The sequence below is a fragment of the Sapajus apella genome, unplaced genomic scaffold, assembly GCF_009761245.1.
Source record: "Sapajus apella isolate SASKATOON/1434 unplaced genomic scaffold, GSC_monkey_1.0 scaffold48, whole genome shotgun sequence".
Classification (NCBI taxonomy): Eukaryota; Metazoa; Chordata; class Mammalia; order Primates; family Cebidae; genus Sapajus; species Sapajus apella.
Window position 1 is genome coordinate 17,405,555 of NW_022436988.1, and position 17,546 is coordinate 17,423,100.

General features: G+C 42.9%; 1 protein-coding gene across 1 annotated transcript in view; it reads left to right on the forward strand.

The window, feature by feature from the left end:
- The window catches only part of BPTF (bromodomain PHD finger transcription factor), a 150,196-nt gene that overhangs the window by 119,456 nt on the left and 13,194 nt on the right, over positions 1-17,546 (forward strand). Inside the window, 3 exon segments of the mRNA XM_032241187.1 lie at positions 8,569-8,903; positions 13,244-13,436; positions 15,758-15,842. Coding sequence (XP_032097078.1) covers positions 8,569-8,903; positions 13,244-13,436; positions 15,758-15,842 — 613 coding nt within the window.

Below are 17,546 nucleotides of genomic sequence, written 5' to 3' on the forward strand. Positions count from 1 at the left end.
AAAAAAAAAAAAAAATAGGGGCCGGGCGCGGTGGCTCAAGCCTGTAATCCCAGCACTTTGGGAGGCTGAGGCGGGTGGATCACGAGGTCAAGAGATTGAGACCATCCTGGTCAACATGGTGAAACCCCGTCTCTACTAAAGATACAAAAAATTAGCTGGGCATGGTGGTGCGTGCCTGTAATCCCAGCTACTCAGGAGGCTGAGGCAGGAGAATTGCCTGAACCCAGGAGGCGGAGGTTGCGGTGAGCCGAGATCATGCCATTGCACTCCAGCCTGGGAAAAATGAGTGAAAACCCCCCTCAAAAAAAAAAAAAAAAAAAAAAAAATAGAGTAGACATTTATTTATACATACATACATACATATATATGTGTGTGTGTGTGTGTGTGTGTATGTATATATATGTATGTATATATACACACACATATATAATTTATACATAATTACACAGCTTTTTTTTTTTGAGACGGAGTTTCACTCATGGTAGCCAGGCTGGAGTGCAATGGCACGATCTCGGCTCACCGCAACCTCCGCCTCCTAGGTTCAGGCAATTCTCCTGCCTCAGCCTCCTGAGTAGCTGGGATTACAGGCACGCACCACCATGCCCAGCTAATTTTTTGTATCTTTAGTAGAGACGGGGTTTCACCATGTTGACCAGGATGGTCTTGATCTCTTGACCTCGTGATCCACCCGCCTCGGCCTCCCAAAGTGCTGGGATTACAGGCTTGAGCCACCGCGCCCGGCCTACACAGCTTTTTAAAAGAGAAGTAGGCTATATCAAACAATTCAAAGTCGGGCGCAGCAGCTCATGCCTGTAATCCCAGCACCTGGGTGGCCAAGGCGGGTAGATTACCTGAGGTCAGGAGTTCAAGAACAGCCTAGCTAACATGGTGAAATCCATCACTACGAAAAAATACAAAAATTAGCCTGGCATGGTGACAGGTACCTGTAATCCCAGCTTCTTGGGAGCTGAGGCAGGGAGAATTGCTTGAACCCGAGAGGTGGAGGTTGCAGTGAGCCAAGATCGCACCACTGCACTCCAGCCTGGGCAACAGAACAAGATTTTGTCTCAAAAAATAAATAAAACATTTCATAACATGTCTTAAACATTTTAAGAAGGTATGAAATAGGCCAGGCATAGTGGCTTGTACCTGTAATCCCTGCACTTTGGGACGCTGAGGCAGATAGATCACTTGAGCTCAGGCTGAGGCTGCAGTGAGCCAAAATCATGCCATTGCACTCCAGCCTGGGTAACAGAGCAAGACTGTCTCAAAAAAAAAAAAGATGAGAAATAGTAAGAAAATATTAATCAAACCAACAATCAACATTACCTAGCTTAGAGACATTAGAGATCTTCCAGTTAAAGTCAGAAACCCCAACTGTGCCAACAATCAACATTGTTACTTAGCATTTCTGGAAGTTCTGGCTAATGTGTTAAGTCAAGAAAAAGAAACCATAGACAAAAAATGGAGAAAAGAAGACAACATTGTTTTTATGTGTGATATGGTTATTACATCAAAACCCCAAGAGAGTAATTATTATAATTTACAATTCAAACCTGTGGACAATGGCTCACACCTGTAATCCCAGCACTTTGGGGCGCCAAGGTGGGCAGATCATTTGCGGTCAGGAGCTTGAGACCAACCTGACCAATGTGGCAAAACACAGTCTCTACTAAAAATACAAAAAAAATTAGCCGGGCATGGCGGCAGGTACATGTAGTCCCAGCTGCTTGGGAGGCTGAGGCAGGAGAAACGCTTGAACCTGGGAGGCAGAGGTTACAATAAACCCAGTCCAGCCTGGGTGACAGAGTGAGACTCAGTCTCAAAAAGATTATAATTCAGCAACATAGTTACAAGATAAACATTGAACCTACCTCCGAGCTTCAAACGATTCTCCTGCCTCAGCCTCCTGAGTTGCTGAGATTACAGGCTTGTGCCACCACGCCTGGCTAACTTTTTGTATTTTTAGCAGAGTTAGAGTTTCACCATGTTACCCAAACTGGTCTTGAACTCCTGACCTCAAGTGATCTTCCCTCCTCAGCCTCCCCAAGTGCTGGGATAACAGGCATGAGTCACCACGCCCAGCCAACAGGCTTAATTTTTTAGAGCAGTTTTTTTTTTTTGTTTTGTTTTGTTTTTTTTTTTTTTTGGCAGAAAAGCGATTTATTAGGCAGAGAGAGAAAAGTAGGGAGAGAGAGAAAGCCAGCTCCCACAGTGTCGTGGGAGGGGATCCCAGAGAGGGAAATCCCGTTTAGAGCAGTTTTACATGCAGAATGGACAGTTCTCATATTATTCCTCCCCCACTGACACACAACTTTCCCTGTTATTAACATTAGCATGGCACAATTGTTAGAATTAATGAGCCAATATTACTAACTGACATTTATATTTTACATTAAGCTTAACTTTTCGTGTTCTATGGACTTAGCAAATCCCAAATGTAACATATTCATCGTCACAGTATCATTCATAATAGTTACACTGTCCTAACAGTCCTGTGTGCCACCTTCTTATTCCTCCTCCTCGCTCCATGCCAATCTTTTTGATAAAATAATTTGTTTTTTAATAAAGCTTATACCTTCATTACATCTTTGAATATATTAGTAAAGTTTTTGTCAAATTGTTCTTTTTTTTTTTTTTTTTTTTTTGAGACGGAGTCTTGCTCTGCCACCCAGGCTGGAGTACAATGGCTCCATCTCTGCTCACAGCAGCCTCCTTCTCCCAGGTTCAAGTGATTCTCCTGCCTCAGCCTCCTGAGTAGATGGAATTACAGGTACCCACCCACCACCGTGGTTAGCTAATTTTTGTATTTTTCATTTGGAGTGAATTCAGATTAAACCATTGATTTTATTGGCTTTTTTTTTTTTTTTTTTTTTTGAGAAGCAGGGTCTTGTTCTGTTGCCCAGGCTGGAGTGCAGTGGTACAGTCACAGCCCGCTGCAGCCTCCTCCTACCCAGATCAGTTAGCCCTTCAGCCTCAGCTTCCCAAGTAGCTGGGACTACAGGCGCGTGCCATGCTAGCATGTCTGTCTAATTTTGGTTTTTTGTTGTTGTTGTTGTTGTTGTTGTTGTTGATGTTATTGTTGTCATTTTTTTTGTAGAGACAAGGTTTTGCCGTGTTACCAGGCTGGTCTCAAACTCCTGGGCACAAGCAAGTGATCCTCCTGCCTCAACCTCCCAGAGTGCTGGGATTACAGGCGTGAGCCACCATGCTTGGCCCTGGTTGTCTTCCTTTCATATTACATGTTTTCGTTTTCAAACATTTGAGTTTTGCAAGCTTATTTTGAGTAAGAGGAGTTTGTTTTTGTTTTCTCTCCTGAAGCCCAGTGTAGCCCAACAGGGAGCCAGCTCTTATCCCTGCCTCATAAACAGCATGTTAGTCTAAATTTCTCTTTTTTATATTTTACTCTCACTTGTATGTTTTTGAAGGGAAAGGGAGGATCAAAGTGTATGCCCCCTATACCATCTTGGTTTTCCCAAAATCCATTCTATGATGTTATAAATATATTATATGAACTAGGAAATGAAACTCAAGGGTTTTCCTAGTAAGAAGTTCAGTCTTTCTCTTTAAATAGAGAAGGGCTGTTGAATCATTTGTCACATTGCTTCTCTTTTGACTTTATAAGACTAGATAGTCTGTAGGGAGAGAAACAGATTTCTTAAACCAGGGCCATTGAGGTTTATTTGATAAAATGTTTGTGATATGTTTAAAAGTTTCCTGAGGTACTCACGTGATGATTGTTACTAGTGTAATTGGTGCATAGGGATGGGTGACCCTGCAAAGAGGGGCACAGCAAACTGTATTTCAGGTGCAGGTGGACCTTACCTTTAGGCAAATACTTGAAATTTTGGCAGGGGGAATCAAGTTTTCCTGTGAGTTTTTTGTTTTTGGCTTTTCATAGACATCTATGTGAAGTCTCTGCTTTAGAATCTATAAAACAATAGCTTCAGAGGCTAGGTGCAGCGTTGGGAGGCCAAGGCGGGAGGACGACTTAAGATCAAGAGTTTGAGACCAGCCTGGCTAACAGGGCGAAACCCCATCTCTACTAAAAATGCAAAAATTAGCCAGGCATGGTGGCAGGGGCCTATAATCCCAGCTATTTGGGAAGCTGAGGGAAGAGGATCACTTGAACCTGGAAGGCAGAGGTTGCAGTGAGCTGAGATTGTAGCACTGCATGACAGAGTGAGACTCCATCTCAAAACAAAAAAACTATAGCTTCAGAGATTCACTTAAATTATCATTTATATGCCAGGAGAGGTGTGGCTCACGCCTGTAATCCCAGCACTCTGGAAGGCTAAGGTGGGCAGATCACTTGAGGACAGGATTTTGAGACCAGCCTAGGCAACATGGCAAAACCCTGTTTTTATAAAAAAGAATTCACTGGGTGTTGTGATGCACACCTGTAGTCTCTGCTACTTGGCAAGCTGGAGGCAGGGGGATTGCTTGAGCTTGGGAGGTTGAGGCTGCATTGAGCCATGATAGCACCACTGCACTCCAGCCTGGGCAATCAAGTGAGGCCTATCTCCAAAAGTTTTTTTGTTCTGTTTCGTTTTGTTTTAGGCAGGCTCTCACTTTGTCATCTATGTTGGAGTACAGTGGTGGCATCACAGCTCACTGAAGTCTTGACCTCCCAGGCTTAAGGGATCCTCCCACCTCAGCCTTCCAAGTAGCTGGCAGTATAGGCATGTGCCACCACACCTGACTAATTTTTGTATTTTTAGTAGAGATGGGGTTTCGCCCTGTTGGCCAGGCTGGTCACTTGAGTTTAGGAGTTAAGTTACCTGGACAACACAGCAAGACTCCAGAACTCAAGTGGTCCTCCAGCCTCAGCCTCCCAAAGTGCTGGGATACAGGTGTGAGCCACTGTGCTGGACGAATTTTTTTAAAGAAGGAAAAATAAAATGAATTCAGTCCTTCATTTAAAAAAAAAAAAGAAAACTTTAAAGGAAATGTGGGCTAAGTTATTTTCCTGAGACACTATAAAATTTAGGAAGAAAAATAATCACAATAAAATGTTTGGGGACTATTTTTGGTATTTTAAATTATTGTAGAAATTTATAAATGTGTCAGATTTTGACCAGGCACAGTGGCTCACACCTGTAATCCAAGCACTTTTGGGAGGCCAAGGTGGGTGGACCACCTGAAGTCAGGAGTTCGAGATCAGCCTATCCAACATGGTGAAACTCTAAAAGAGTTTTTTAAAATGTTTTTAAGTCAGATTTTAAAAAATATTCTTATGGCCAGGTGCAAGCGTCACATTCCTGCCTGTTAGCCCAACACTTTGAGAGGCCAAGGCCGGCAGATCACTTGAGCTCAGGAGTTAAGTTGCCTTGGCAACACAGCAAGAGTCCATCTCTACAAAAAAAAAAAAATGTACAGGGCATGGTGGTGAGCACCTATAGCTACTTGAAGGGGTTGAGGCAGGAGGATCATTTGAGCCTGGCAGGTCACAGCTGCAGCAAGCTGTGTTTGTATCACTGCAGTCCAGGCAGGGTGACAAAGCAAGATACTGTCTCCAATAGGAAAGAAATACTCGCCGGGCGCGGTGGCTCAAGCCTGTAATCCCAGCACTTTGGGAGGCCGAGGCGGGTGGATCACGAGGTCAAGAGATCAAGACCATCCTGGTCAACAAGGTGAAACCCCGTCTCTACTAAAAGTACCAAAAATTAGCTGGGCATGGTGGCGCATGCCTGTAATCCCAGCTACTCAGGAGGCTGAGGCAGGAGAATTGCCTGAACCCAGGAGGCGGAGGTTGCGGTGAGCCGAGATCGCGCCATTGCACTCCAGCCTGGGTAACAAGAGCGAAACTCCGTCTCAAAAAAAAAAAAAGAAAGAAATACTCTTGGTCATAGCTATGATTTCTTTATACCAAATATATTTGTGAATGCCAATCACAATGGGTTTGCCCCTAGGGTGATACAGTTTGATCACTTCCAAGAGTAAGTAGTACTACTATATAGCAGAGGAGGTGTGCTTAAAAAGTATGGCAAAATGCATATTGAGAAAATAGTATGTTGGCCAGACACAGGAGGCTCACACCTGTAATCTCAGCACTTTGGGAGTCCGAGGTGGGTCACCTGAGGTCAGGAGATCGAGACCAGCCTGGCCAACATGGTGAAACCACGCCTCTACCAAAAATAAAAAAATTAACTGAGCTTGGTGGCACATGCCTGTGGTCCTAGGTACTTAGGAGGCCGAGGTGGGAGGATCACCTGAGCCTGGGAGGTGAAGGATACAGTGAGCCAAGATTGTGCCACCGCACTCCAACCTGGGTGACAGAATGAGACCCAGTCTCAAAAGAAAAAGGAAAAACAGAAGGCAGTAAAGAAACCAGCCAAAACCAAGATGGCAATGAAAGTGACCTCTGGTAGTCCTCACTGCTCATTAAAACTTTTTTTTTTTCCAAGAGGGAGTCTCACTCTATCGCCCAGCTGGAGTGCAGTGGCACAATCTCAGCTCACAGCAACCTCCGCCTCCCTCCCAGGTTCAAACAGTTCTCCTGCCTCAGCCTCCTTTGTAGCTGGGATTGCAGGCACACGCCACCATACCCAGCTAATTTTTGTATTTTTAGTAGAGACAGGGTTTCACCATGTTGGCCAGCATGGTCTCAATCTCCTGACCTCGTGACCCGCCCACCTTGGCCTTCCAAAGTGCTGGGATTACAGGAGCACGCCACTATGCCCAGCTAATTTTTGTATTTTTAGTAGAGACGGGGTTTCACCTTGTTGGCAAGGATGGTCTCGATCTCTTGACCTTGTGATCCGCCTGCCTTGGCCTCCCGAAGTGCTGAGATTACAGGCATGAGCCACCACAGCGGGCTTAAAACTTTTTTAAAAAAAATATGAAAAGAGGCCGGGCACGGAGCTACTTGGGAAACGGAGGCAGGAGAATCGCCTGAACCCAGGAGGCAGAGGTTGCAGTGTGCCGAGATCGTACCACTGGACTCCAGCCAGCAACAGAGCAAGACTCCATCTCAAAAACAAACAAAAATCCTGAAAGTTCCACGTCCTAGGAAATTCCTCAGGCCCAGACAAACAAAGTCGGTCAAAATAAAAATTAAGGCCAGGGGCGGTGGCTCACACCTACAATCCCAACACTTTGGAAGGCCGATTCGGGAGGATCCATGAGGTCAGGAGTTCGAGACCAGCCTGACCAACATAGTGAAACCCTGTCTCTACTAAAAATACAAAAATGAGCCGGGCATGGTAGCATGTACCTTTAATTCCAGCTACTCAGGAGGCTGATGATGCACAAGAATCACTTGAACCTGGGAGATAGAGGTTGCAGTGAGCCAAGATTGCGCCACTGCACTCCAGCCTGGGGGACAGAGCACGACTGTCTCAAAAAAAATAATAAATAAAAATTTTTTTAAAATTGTGATTATTTCCCAAAACTTGGCCAAGCACAGTGTGACACCTGTAATCCCAGCACTTTGGGAGACCAAGGCAGGTGGATCACCTCAGGTCAGGAATTCAAGACCAACCTGACCTACATGGAGAAACCCTATCTCTACTAAAAATACAAAAATTGACCAGACATGATAACACATGCCTGTAATCTCAGCATGGGAGGCCAAGGCAGGTGGATCACCTGAGGTCAGGAGTTCGAGACCAGCCTGGCCAACATAGTGAAACTCCGTCTCTACTGAAAATATAAAAAATTAGCTGGGCATAGTGGCGCGAGTCTATAATCCCAGCTACTCGGGAGTTGGAGGTTGCAGTGGGTTGAAATCACACCATTGCACTCCAACTTGGGCAAAACTCCGTCTCCAAAAAAAAGAAAGTATTTTTTTTTACAATAGAAAGTAGTATGTTATGTTGCCCAACTCTCCCTCCAGTCTGAAATTTTAGACATAGGAGCATCATAATAAACAAGGCAGATCTGCCTCTTTTCTGCTTTATACTGGTCAGACTACGTTGTGAGTCTCAAGGTCACAATGTAGTCTAGTCCAATCACACTGTAAGAACAGAGAGCATTAGCTGGGCATGGTGGCGCGTGCCTGTAATCCCAGCTACTCAGGAGGCTGAGGCAGGAGAATTGCCTGAACCCAGCAGGCAGAGGTTGCAGTGAGCCGAGATCACGCCATTGCACTCCAGCCTGGGTAACAAGAGCGAAACTCCGTCTCAAAAAAAAAAAAAAAAAGAACAGAGAGCAAGAGCAAGTAGAAGAAAGCAGCCAGTGGTGAGGATACTTGAAATAACCATCTGAGCAACTACAGAGAGAACCCCGGGGGGACAGGGGCAAGCCAGGAGGGATGTTCTAACCACTTCATTCTTTCATTCAGCTGTCCTTTGAAGGTAGCTAACAGCTTTCCAGTTGTTGTTACATAATCTTCATTTTTTGTTTCTAATTGTCTTAGTTGGGTTTAAGCTACAAGAAAACTCGTTTGGAACTAACTAAAACTCTCTCACTCAAGGTGCAATTTGAGTATTAAGAAAAAAAAACCTCTCACATTAGGCTGAACTGTGGAACTACTTCGACAGGAGTGGGTAATGTACCATCTTCTGGCCAGATCACACATTTACATGACTCTAATGACAGTCTTGTATTGTCTTTAATTGACAACAGGAAGAGCTGAAGAGAGACCTGAAAATTAAGAAAGAAAAAGACCTGATGCAGGTGGCTCAAGCCACAGCAGTACCTGCACCCTGCCCCCCAGTGACGGCAGCCCCTCCAGCCCCTCCAGCCCCTCCACCTTCACCTCCCCCTCCACCTGCTGTGCAACAAGCAGGCCTCCTATCCACGCCCACCTTACCTGCTGCTTCCCAGAAGAGGAAGCGGGAAGAGGAAAAAGACTCAAGCTCAAAGTCCAAGAAGAAGAAAATGATCTCTACTACCTCAAAGGAAACTAAGAAGGACACAAAGCTTTACTGTATCTGTAAAACGCCTTATGATGAATCTAAGTGAGTAGATCTTTTTGAGCTCTAGTTTTTTGTCTTGAAAGTTTAGCCGTGAAATTGACAGTTTTGAAGACAATGAATATTTTGGGAGTGATATAAATGAAAATATTAAATTTAAGAGTAATGTTTCATCCGTGGTCTTGCATGTGATATTCTTACCCTTGACGCTAGTAAAGTAAAATTTGCTATTTCACGTGTTTGTGATTGTCCTTTGTTATATTCTTTTCTGTCAAAAACAAGCTTTCTGTTGCTCCTTTGTTTTCCCCTCTTCCCTCTGAATTAACTCCAAATCTATAAGTAATTGATGTCTGGAGAAGGAGGTGTCATACTGTTTCCCAGAATGGAGAGCATCCTTTCTGGGATCTGTTAAAAGTCCTGTGAATATATGAAATCCTGGAAACTATTTGAACATGAATGGGCTGAGGTTTTGAACCTGAATGGTTCGGTTTCTTAATTGTTTTGTTTTAAGTAGTTCTGTTTTTTATATTAAAATACTGCAACTCAATATTTTTGTCAAAGTTTCCACTTTCTTATCAGAGACAAAAGCCAGAAAAATGCAAGACGTGTTCCTTTTCCCCATTCCTCAAGCATAACGCCCAACAATTTGGCAGCTGGAAGCTGTTTTTGACAGTTGTGACTTGTATTTGGTGATATAAACAAGACTATAGAGGCACTAAAACATAAATGTAGTTTCATTTTTTTGGTCATTACTATCATTTTACAAAACATTTAACTTCTACTTTGAACATTAAAATATAGGCCAGCTTTTTAAAACCACAATTAACCACTATATTTTTTACAGCACCAAAAAGTTTGATTGTGCTTTAAAAAATAATCATTTAGAATCAATTAATTAGAATTAGGAATGCTTAATACCTACCTTAAGTGGATACCTGATTGATTCCTAAAATAAAATTCTGGTCTCTTCAATGATGTTCAAGTTGCAACATTAAAGCTGCTTTGGTGGTGCTATCTAAATGATAATCTGTTTGCAAATGCAGAATGAAAACTTTGTTGGTAGATTGAGCTGTGTGTTGAATTAAACACAAATCACTTTAGGCATCTTTACTTTTCATTATCTTACCTCATTGGAAATTACACATAATGTAAACAGTAGAACCCTGTTCAGTGATTTTTTTCCTTAATTTAATACAAGTGTGCCTCACTTTAAGCAAAATATACTAATTGATTTTGATTTCTGAAAGAGGAGTTTGCTTATTTTTCTTTTTCAGTTGAAAAGATTTCCTTACATAATTTCTTTAAATAACAAGGGTTCTTTGGCCTGTTTAGAGTATCAGATCACAGAAATTCATTTCACACACTTCTTTGAAATGCCTACATTGCATAAAATGAGGCACACATGTACATGTGCCCACTGCATCGTGATCGCCTCATTATTTTGTGGTTATTTTATGTTTTTCATTTTGTCATTATTAACATTTTAGTATGCCAGGTTCATTCACTCCCGGTTTTAGTTGAGATGAGTTAGTGTTTTCAAGGAGTAGTTCGTAATCTCTCATCCCAAACTAGGCTGGTTTGGGAATCCAGTGAGAGAGAGTGACTAAAAATTGAAATTCAAGTCCTGAACATCCCTCCAGAACACAGCCTATCACCCAGTGGAGATAACACACAAAGTACCTCAGAGGACCCCCACCTGTGGCAGTGAAAATCATGTGAGAGTCATAGTTCAAAAGAAAAAAGTGCTGGGCACCATGGCTCATACCTGTAATGTAAGCACTTTGGGAGGCCAAGGCAGAGGATCACCTGAGCCCCGGTGTTTGAGACCAGTCTGGGCAACATAAAGAGGCCCTGTTCTCTACAAAAAGTTGACTGGGTACAGTGGCTCATGCCTGTAATCCTAGCACTGTGGGAGGCTGAAGTGGACGGATCACCTGAGGTCAGGATTTCAAGACCAGCCTGGCCAACATGGTGAAATCCTGTCTCTACTAAAAATACAAAAATTAGCCAGGTGTGGTGGCACACACCTGTAATCCCAGCTACTCGGGAGGCCAAGGCAGGAGAATCGCTTGAACCCAAGAGACAGAGGTTACAGTGAGCTGAGATTTCGACACTGCACTCCAGCCTAGGAGACAGCCAGGCTCCATCAAAAAAAAAAAAAAAGCTGGGCCTGGTGGTGCACACCTATAGTCCCAGCTACTCGGGAGGCTGAGGTGGGAGGATCACATGAGCCTGGGAGGTCCAGGCTTCATGGGGCCGTGATCCTGACCCTGCTCTACAGCCTGGGCTCTACAGCAAGACACTGTCTCAAAAATAAAAAAGTTAGTGGTAACAGGATAAACTACATAACCATATATTATTCCTTCACATTCATGAAGCAGGTCAATTTGAAGCTTGAGGACGACTTCCATTCCTCTAGGTGAATCTACCAAGAAATGCCTTGGTAGAACTAACAGTACCAATGGTATCAGCAAGGCCAGTCTGCTTCCCTGTGATTCATGGTAATTCTCACTATGACTTTGACATGGTGTTCCTGCACAGCGCCTATCAACACTTGTACACACACTGTATAAGCATTTGTTACATTTACTTTTCCTTTTGTCATTAGAGGTCTTTTATTACAGAGGCCACTCTGCACTCCACAATTACACACTTATACAGCTCCATCTTACCAAACACTGTAGAACCTCACAGGTTTTAGATAACTATACTGGCATTGTTGTCCACACCGGGTCCCTGGTGTTGAATTGAAACAGCTCCTTCCAAGTTCCTTGCCCGTTAATTAGCCAGGCCACTGTCCATATTGTCACAGACATTGTATTAACTGAAAAACTGGCCCATGCCATAATCCATTATGAGAGATTTTTTTAATTAGATTAAATTCCATTGTTTATTCAGCAAATCTGGTAGAGATTGAATTGCTATATGTAACTTTCTTAGTTCTCTTCTTCATATCATATTTTGACCATTTATCTTCTACACCTGGCTGACCTGCATGTTCTTGTAGTGTAACTTCTACTTGGTGTTTGCGCTTTGCTTTGTTTTCAAATTTAAATTGTGAGATACATTTTCAAACCTATCTAAGAAATAGCCCTGATATTGAAATGGCTTCTGTGGAATAGGTTTGACAGATGTAAGTCTTTGATTCTTTGGCTTTGGTTTTTGTGCCTGTTACAGTTTTACACACATTCATTCAGAGGAAGACATTACCATCAGTGTGTTGTTTCTTTTTTCAAATTCTAGTATGTTTTTAAAGACCCATATTTCACTAAGCAGTGTACTTGTTGAAACTGATGTGAGTGACTTTATGTTTCCACACATGATAGAGCGTCAGCTACTGGAGTTTGCCAGGGGTAGAATGGTTGGATTCAGGAATGTTTAGCTGACTCATTGCAGGAAGTTATCCTGTAAAAAAAGTGAATCAAGGCAGGGAAGACAGATTTAAGTACCATGCAGCTCAAAATGACAATTACATTGTCATTTTCATTGTGAATACTTTTAGGTTCTATATTGGCTGTGATCTTTGTACTAACTGGTATCATGGAGAATGTGTTGGCATCACAGAAAAGGAGGCTAAGAAAATGGATGTGTACATCTGTAATGATTGTAAACGGGCACAAGAGGGCAGCAGTGAGGAATTGTACTGTATCTGCAGAACACCTTATGATGAGTCACAGTGAGTTCCGATAAGGACATCATATTTAATAATTTAGGAAGCCAAATTGCTCTGACTGGTTACTTATTTATTTTAAAATAAAAAGCAGATTTTTTTTCTACATTGATTATACACTTACATTACAAATTCCTTTTCAATTTTTTTTTCTCTTTTTCCCTCTTTACCTACCCTTCAAAATTTATCTTGCTTCATAGTGAATGTTTGAGACACGTTGGGGAAATGTGGTTTAATGGTAGATTTGATTCTTCAATATGTAACATAGAAATTAATGAGATTAAAATAGCCTGACTTGTTTGGACTTTATCAGTGTTTGAAATGGTGCTTTATTGCAGGTTAGAAAAAAACTAATTTGGGTACAAGCTCTGAGACTGTTACTGGCTTGTAGGAATTTGAACTCCCATACAATACAGTACTAGTGGAAAGATTTTTGGCTTTGTTTTCAGCTTTAAAATCAATTAAATGTTTTATATTTATTTTTAAATTGGTTCTCCAATATTACACAGTGTTCTTACAAATTTTTTTACTGCTTGTTCTTAACATCAAAAATACTAAATTAATGTACTGGAATGTCAATCTTGAAAGTATTAAAATCGTAATACTAAAACTATTTTACATCCCAGGGTTTAGCAAGTTTTCAGGTGCATGCTTTATTATAAGGAACATCATCCCATCTGTTTTTCAACTCACATTTCCGTTTCGGATCTTGCAGATTTTATATTGGCTGTGATCGGTGTCAGAATTGGTACCATGGGCGCTGCGTTGGCATCTTGCAAAGTGAGGCAGAGCTCATTGATGAGTATGTCTGTCCACAGTGCCAGTCAACAGAGGATGCCATGACAGTGCTCACGCCACTAACAGAGAAGGATTATGAGGGGTTGAAGAGGGTGCTCCGTTCCTTACAGGTGAGAGACCCCTCTGTGTGCAGCATTTGAAAATAAAATCAACGACCATAAGTTTGGAAGCATTTCTAGGATTTCAAGTTTCCAATCTTAGCGTGATTATTTACTGACTCCCAGCTAGTCTAGTGTAGTGCTTAACGCACTTCAGTTCTTCATGTACCAGTGTCCTGAGCTTTGCCATATCTCCACACAAACTCAGTTTATCTAACACACATAAGAGTTTTCACGTGACTCACTTATTTATACATTTGATTTTTATTTTTATTTTTATTTTTTTTTGGGGGGCCAGGGGACACCGCGGGGCTGTCCAGGAAGCGCTACATTTGATTTTTAAAGAAACTTCCTCTCACCCCCGTGGATTGAGAAATAGTTTGATTAGATTGTAGTTATTCTTTTCCTTTTGAAAAACAGAAAGGGGGCCGAGCACAGTAGCTCACACCTGTAATCCCAGCACTTTGGGAGCCTGAAGCAAGCAGATCACGAGGTCAGGAGTTCGAGACCAGACTGGCCAACATGGTGAAACCCTGTCTCTACTAGAAATACAAAAAAATTAGTTGGGCATGGTGGTGCACACCTGTAATCCTAGCTACTAGGGAGGCTGAGGCAGGATAATCGCTTGAACCCAGGAGGCAGAGGCGGCAGTGAGCCAAGATGAGCCACAGCACTCCAGCCCAGGCAACAGTATGAGACCCCGTCTCAAAAAAGAAAAAGAAACAAAAGAAAGAAAAACAGGATGGGGATGGTTTGCAGGATTAGCAAGTGATAGAGATGTATTGAAGGCCAGTGTGGGCCGGGTGCAGTGCCTCACACTTGTAACCCCAGCACTTTGGGAGGTCAAAGTGGGCGGATCATGAGGTCACAGGTTCCAGACCACCCTGACCAACATGGTGAAACCCTGTTTCTAGTAAAAATACGTAAATTGGCCTTGCATGGTGGCACATACCTGTAATCTCAGCTACTCACCAGGCTGAGGCAGGAAAATCACTTGAACCCAGGAGGCAGAGGTTGCAGTGTGCCGAGATTGCACCACTGCACTCCAGGCTGCGTGACAGAGCGAGACTCCATCTCAAGGGGGGGAAAGAAAAGGCCAGTGTGGTGTTCACACCTATAATCAGCACTTTGGGAGGCCAAGGCAGAGGATCACTTGAGTCAACAAGTTAGAGACCAACCTGGGCAACAAAGTAAGACCCCATCTCTGAAAACATTTATTTAAAAAAATTAGCTTGGCATGTTGGCACTCACTTGTAATCCCAGCTACTTGGAGACTGAGGTGAGAGGATCCCTTGAGCACAGTGAACTATGATCATGCCACTCCACTCCAGCCTGGGTGACAGAGCAAGACCTTGTCTCAAAAAAAATGGGGGAAATAAGAGGTTATAGTGCAATGGATTGAAACTTTCTTGGCCAGGCGAGGTGGCTCACGCCTGTAATCCAAGCACTTTGGAGGCCAAGACGGGCGGATCACCTGAGGTCGGGAGTTCAAGACCAGCCTGACCAACATGGTGAGACCCCATCTTTAAAAAAAAAAAAAAAAGAAAGAAAGAAACTTTCTCCTATTGTTATCATGATCACAAGAATTCACGTACCTAAAAAGAGAATAGTCATCTCAATGTGTGGTTCAGTGTCATTTAGCATCACATCTCTGCCACCTCATCATAACCAGCTGTGGTAGTGACTCCATACTTTGAACCCATCCCACCTGTTGACAGAAGCAGTTGCAATGCCAGCATCACTGAGTGAGTGACAGGTCATCATGTAGGACACAGAATACTGATTTTGTGAATTCTAACTTGTGCTCCAGCCCTCCACACTAAGGTCTTCTGGCCAGCTTTTGAGTACCATTATTGTAGAGGATGCTTATCTTCGGTAACTTATTACTAGAGCAGAAATCACCTCATATGGTTTGTTTGTTTGTTTGTTTGTTTGTTTGTTTTTGAGATGGGGTCTCATTCTTATTGCCCAGGCTGGAGTCCAGTGGCTCGATCTCAGCTTACTGCAATCTCCACCTCCCCGGTTTAAGCAGTTCTCCTGCTTCAGCCTCCCACGTAGCTGGAATTACAGGACAGGCACACACCACCATGTCCGTAATCACAACTATTCAGGAGGCTGAGGCAGGAGAATCACTTGAACCTGGGAGGTGGAGATTGAAGTGACCCAGAATCGTACCACTGAACTCCAGGCTGGGCAACAGAACGAAACTCCATCTCAAAAGAAAAATTTTTTTAAATTAACCTTTATGTTCATTGATGTAGTAACTCAACCGGGAAACTTAAATGGAAGTAGTGTTTTCACTGACAATAATGATGCCTATTTTTTCATTATAGGCCCATAAGATGGCCTGGCCTTTCCTTGAACCAGTAGACCCTAATGATGCACCAGATTATTATGGTGTTATTAAGGAACCTATGGGTAAGTACATGAGTTGAATGTGAAGTTTTTTCAGAAGTCTCAGTGGATATTTCATCCGTAAAATTAATATCTTAGAATGTTTTTAGCAAGCCTGGTGGTGGTATACATTGGTATGGTTACTTTGGAGGGTAAATTGGTAATATCTATATAAAGTTTAATTGTGCATACTCTTGAACCCAGCAGTTTCACTTCTTAGGATTTACATATGCATGGGTATGTTCATTGCAGCAGTATTTATAATTACAAAAACATTGGAAACGGGCCAGGAGGGGTGGCTCACGCCTGTAATCCCAGCACTTCAGGAGGCTGAGGCAGATGGATCACCTGAGGTCAGGAGTTCAAGACCAGCCTGGCCAACATGGTGAACCCTGTCTCTACAAAAATAGAAAAATTAGCTGGGTATGGTGGCAGGCACCTGTAATCCCAGCTACTGAGGTGGCTGAGGCACAAGAATCACTTGAACTCGGGAGGCAGAGGCTGGAGTGAGCCAAGATAGCGCCACTGCAATCCACGTGGGCCACAGAGCAAGACTCCGTCTCAAAAAAAAAAAAAGAAAGAAAAAAGAAATTAGGGCTGGGCGCGGTGGCTCAAGCCTGTAATCCCAGCACTCAGCGAGGCTGACGAGGGTGGATCACCGCCTCAAAAAAAAAAAAAAAAAAGAAATTAGAAAAATTACCCTGTCTCTACTAAAAACACAAAAAATTAGCTGGGCATGGCCTGTAATCCCAGCTACTCAGGAGGTTGAGGCAGAAGAATCACTTGAACCCGGAGGTGGAAGTTGCAGTGAGCCAAGATCATGCCATTGCACTCCAGCTTGGATGATTCTGTCTCAAAAAAAAAAAAGAAGAAAAATTAAAACATAGCTAAAAGCTTTCAAAGAATCACTTACCGCTAGTGAAAGAATTATGTTCCAAAAGCTAGCTAAGCATTTTTTTAAATGAGAAGAGTTTGTGTTTGGTGGCAGCTTCAAAGGGGGGAAACATGAAGGGGAAATAAATGGAGACTATCTCTGAAAAACAAACATAAACAAGTAGTTATTATCTCTGTTCTCCTGATGTTGAAGATGAAGGAGTTAATCATTGTACATATTTCAAATTGGTGTAGTCACCTTTGAGAAAGTACCTGGGATGTTTACTAAAATAAGTATGCTGGCAATAGAAAAAATAGTACAAGTTAATGGTAGACAATTTACAAAATAAATACTATTCAAAATTAGCCAGGTATGGTGGCACATGCCTGTAATTCCAGCTACTCGGGAAGCTGAGGCAGAAGCAGCACTTGAACCCAGGGGGAGAGGTTGCAGTGAGCCCAGATGGTGCCATTGCACTCCAGCCTGGGCAACAAGAGCAAAACTCCATCTAAAAAAATAAAAAATAAAAAAATAAGACATCAGGATAGGCCAGGCACGGTGGCTCATGCTAGTAATCCCAGCACTTTGGGAAGCTGAGACAAGCCTTGAGCCCAGGAGTTCAAGCCCAGCCTGGCCAACATGGTGAAACCCCATCTCTACTACAAAAAAGTACAAAAATTGACTGGGCGCCATGGCTTACGCCTGTAATCCCAGCACTTTGGCAGGCCGAGGCGGGTGGATCATGAGGTCAAGAGATAGAGACCATCCTGGTCAACATGGGGAAACCCTGTCTCTACTGAAAATACAAAACATTAGCTGGGCATGGTGGTGCGTGCCTATAATCCCAGCTACTC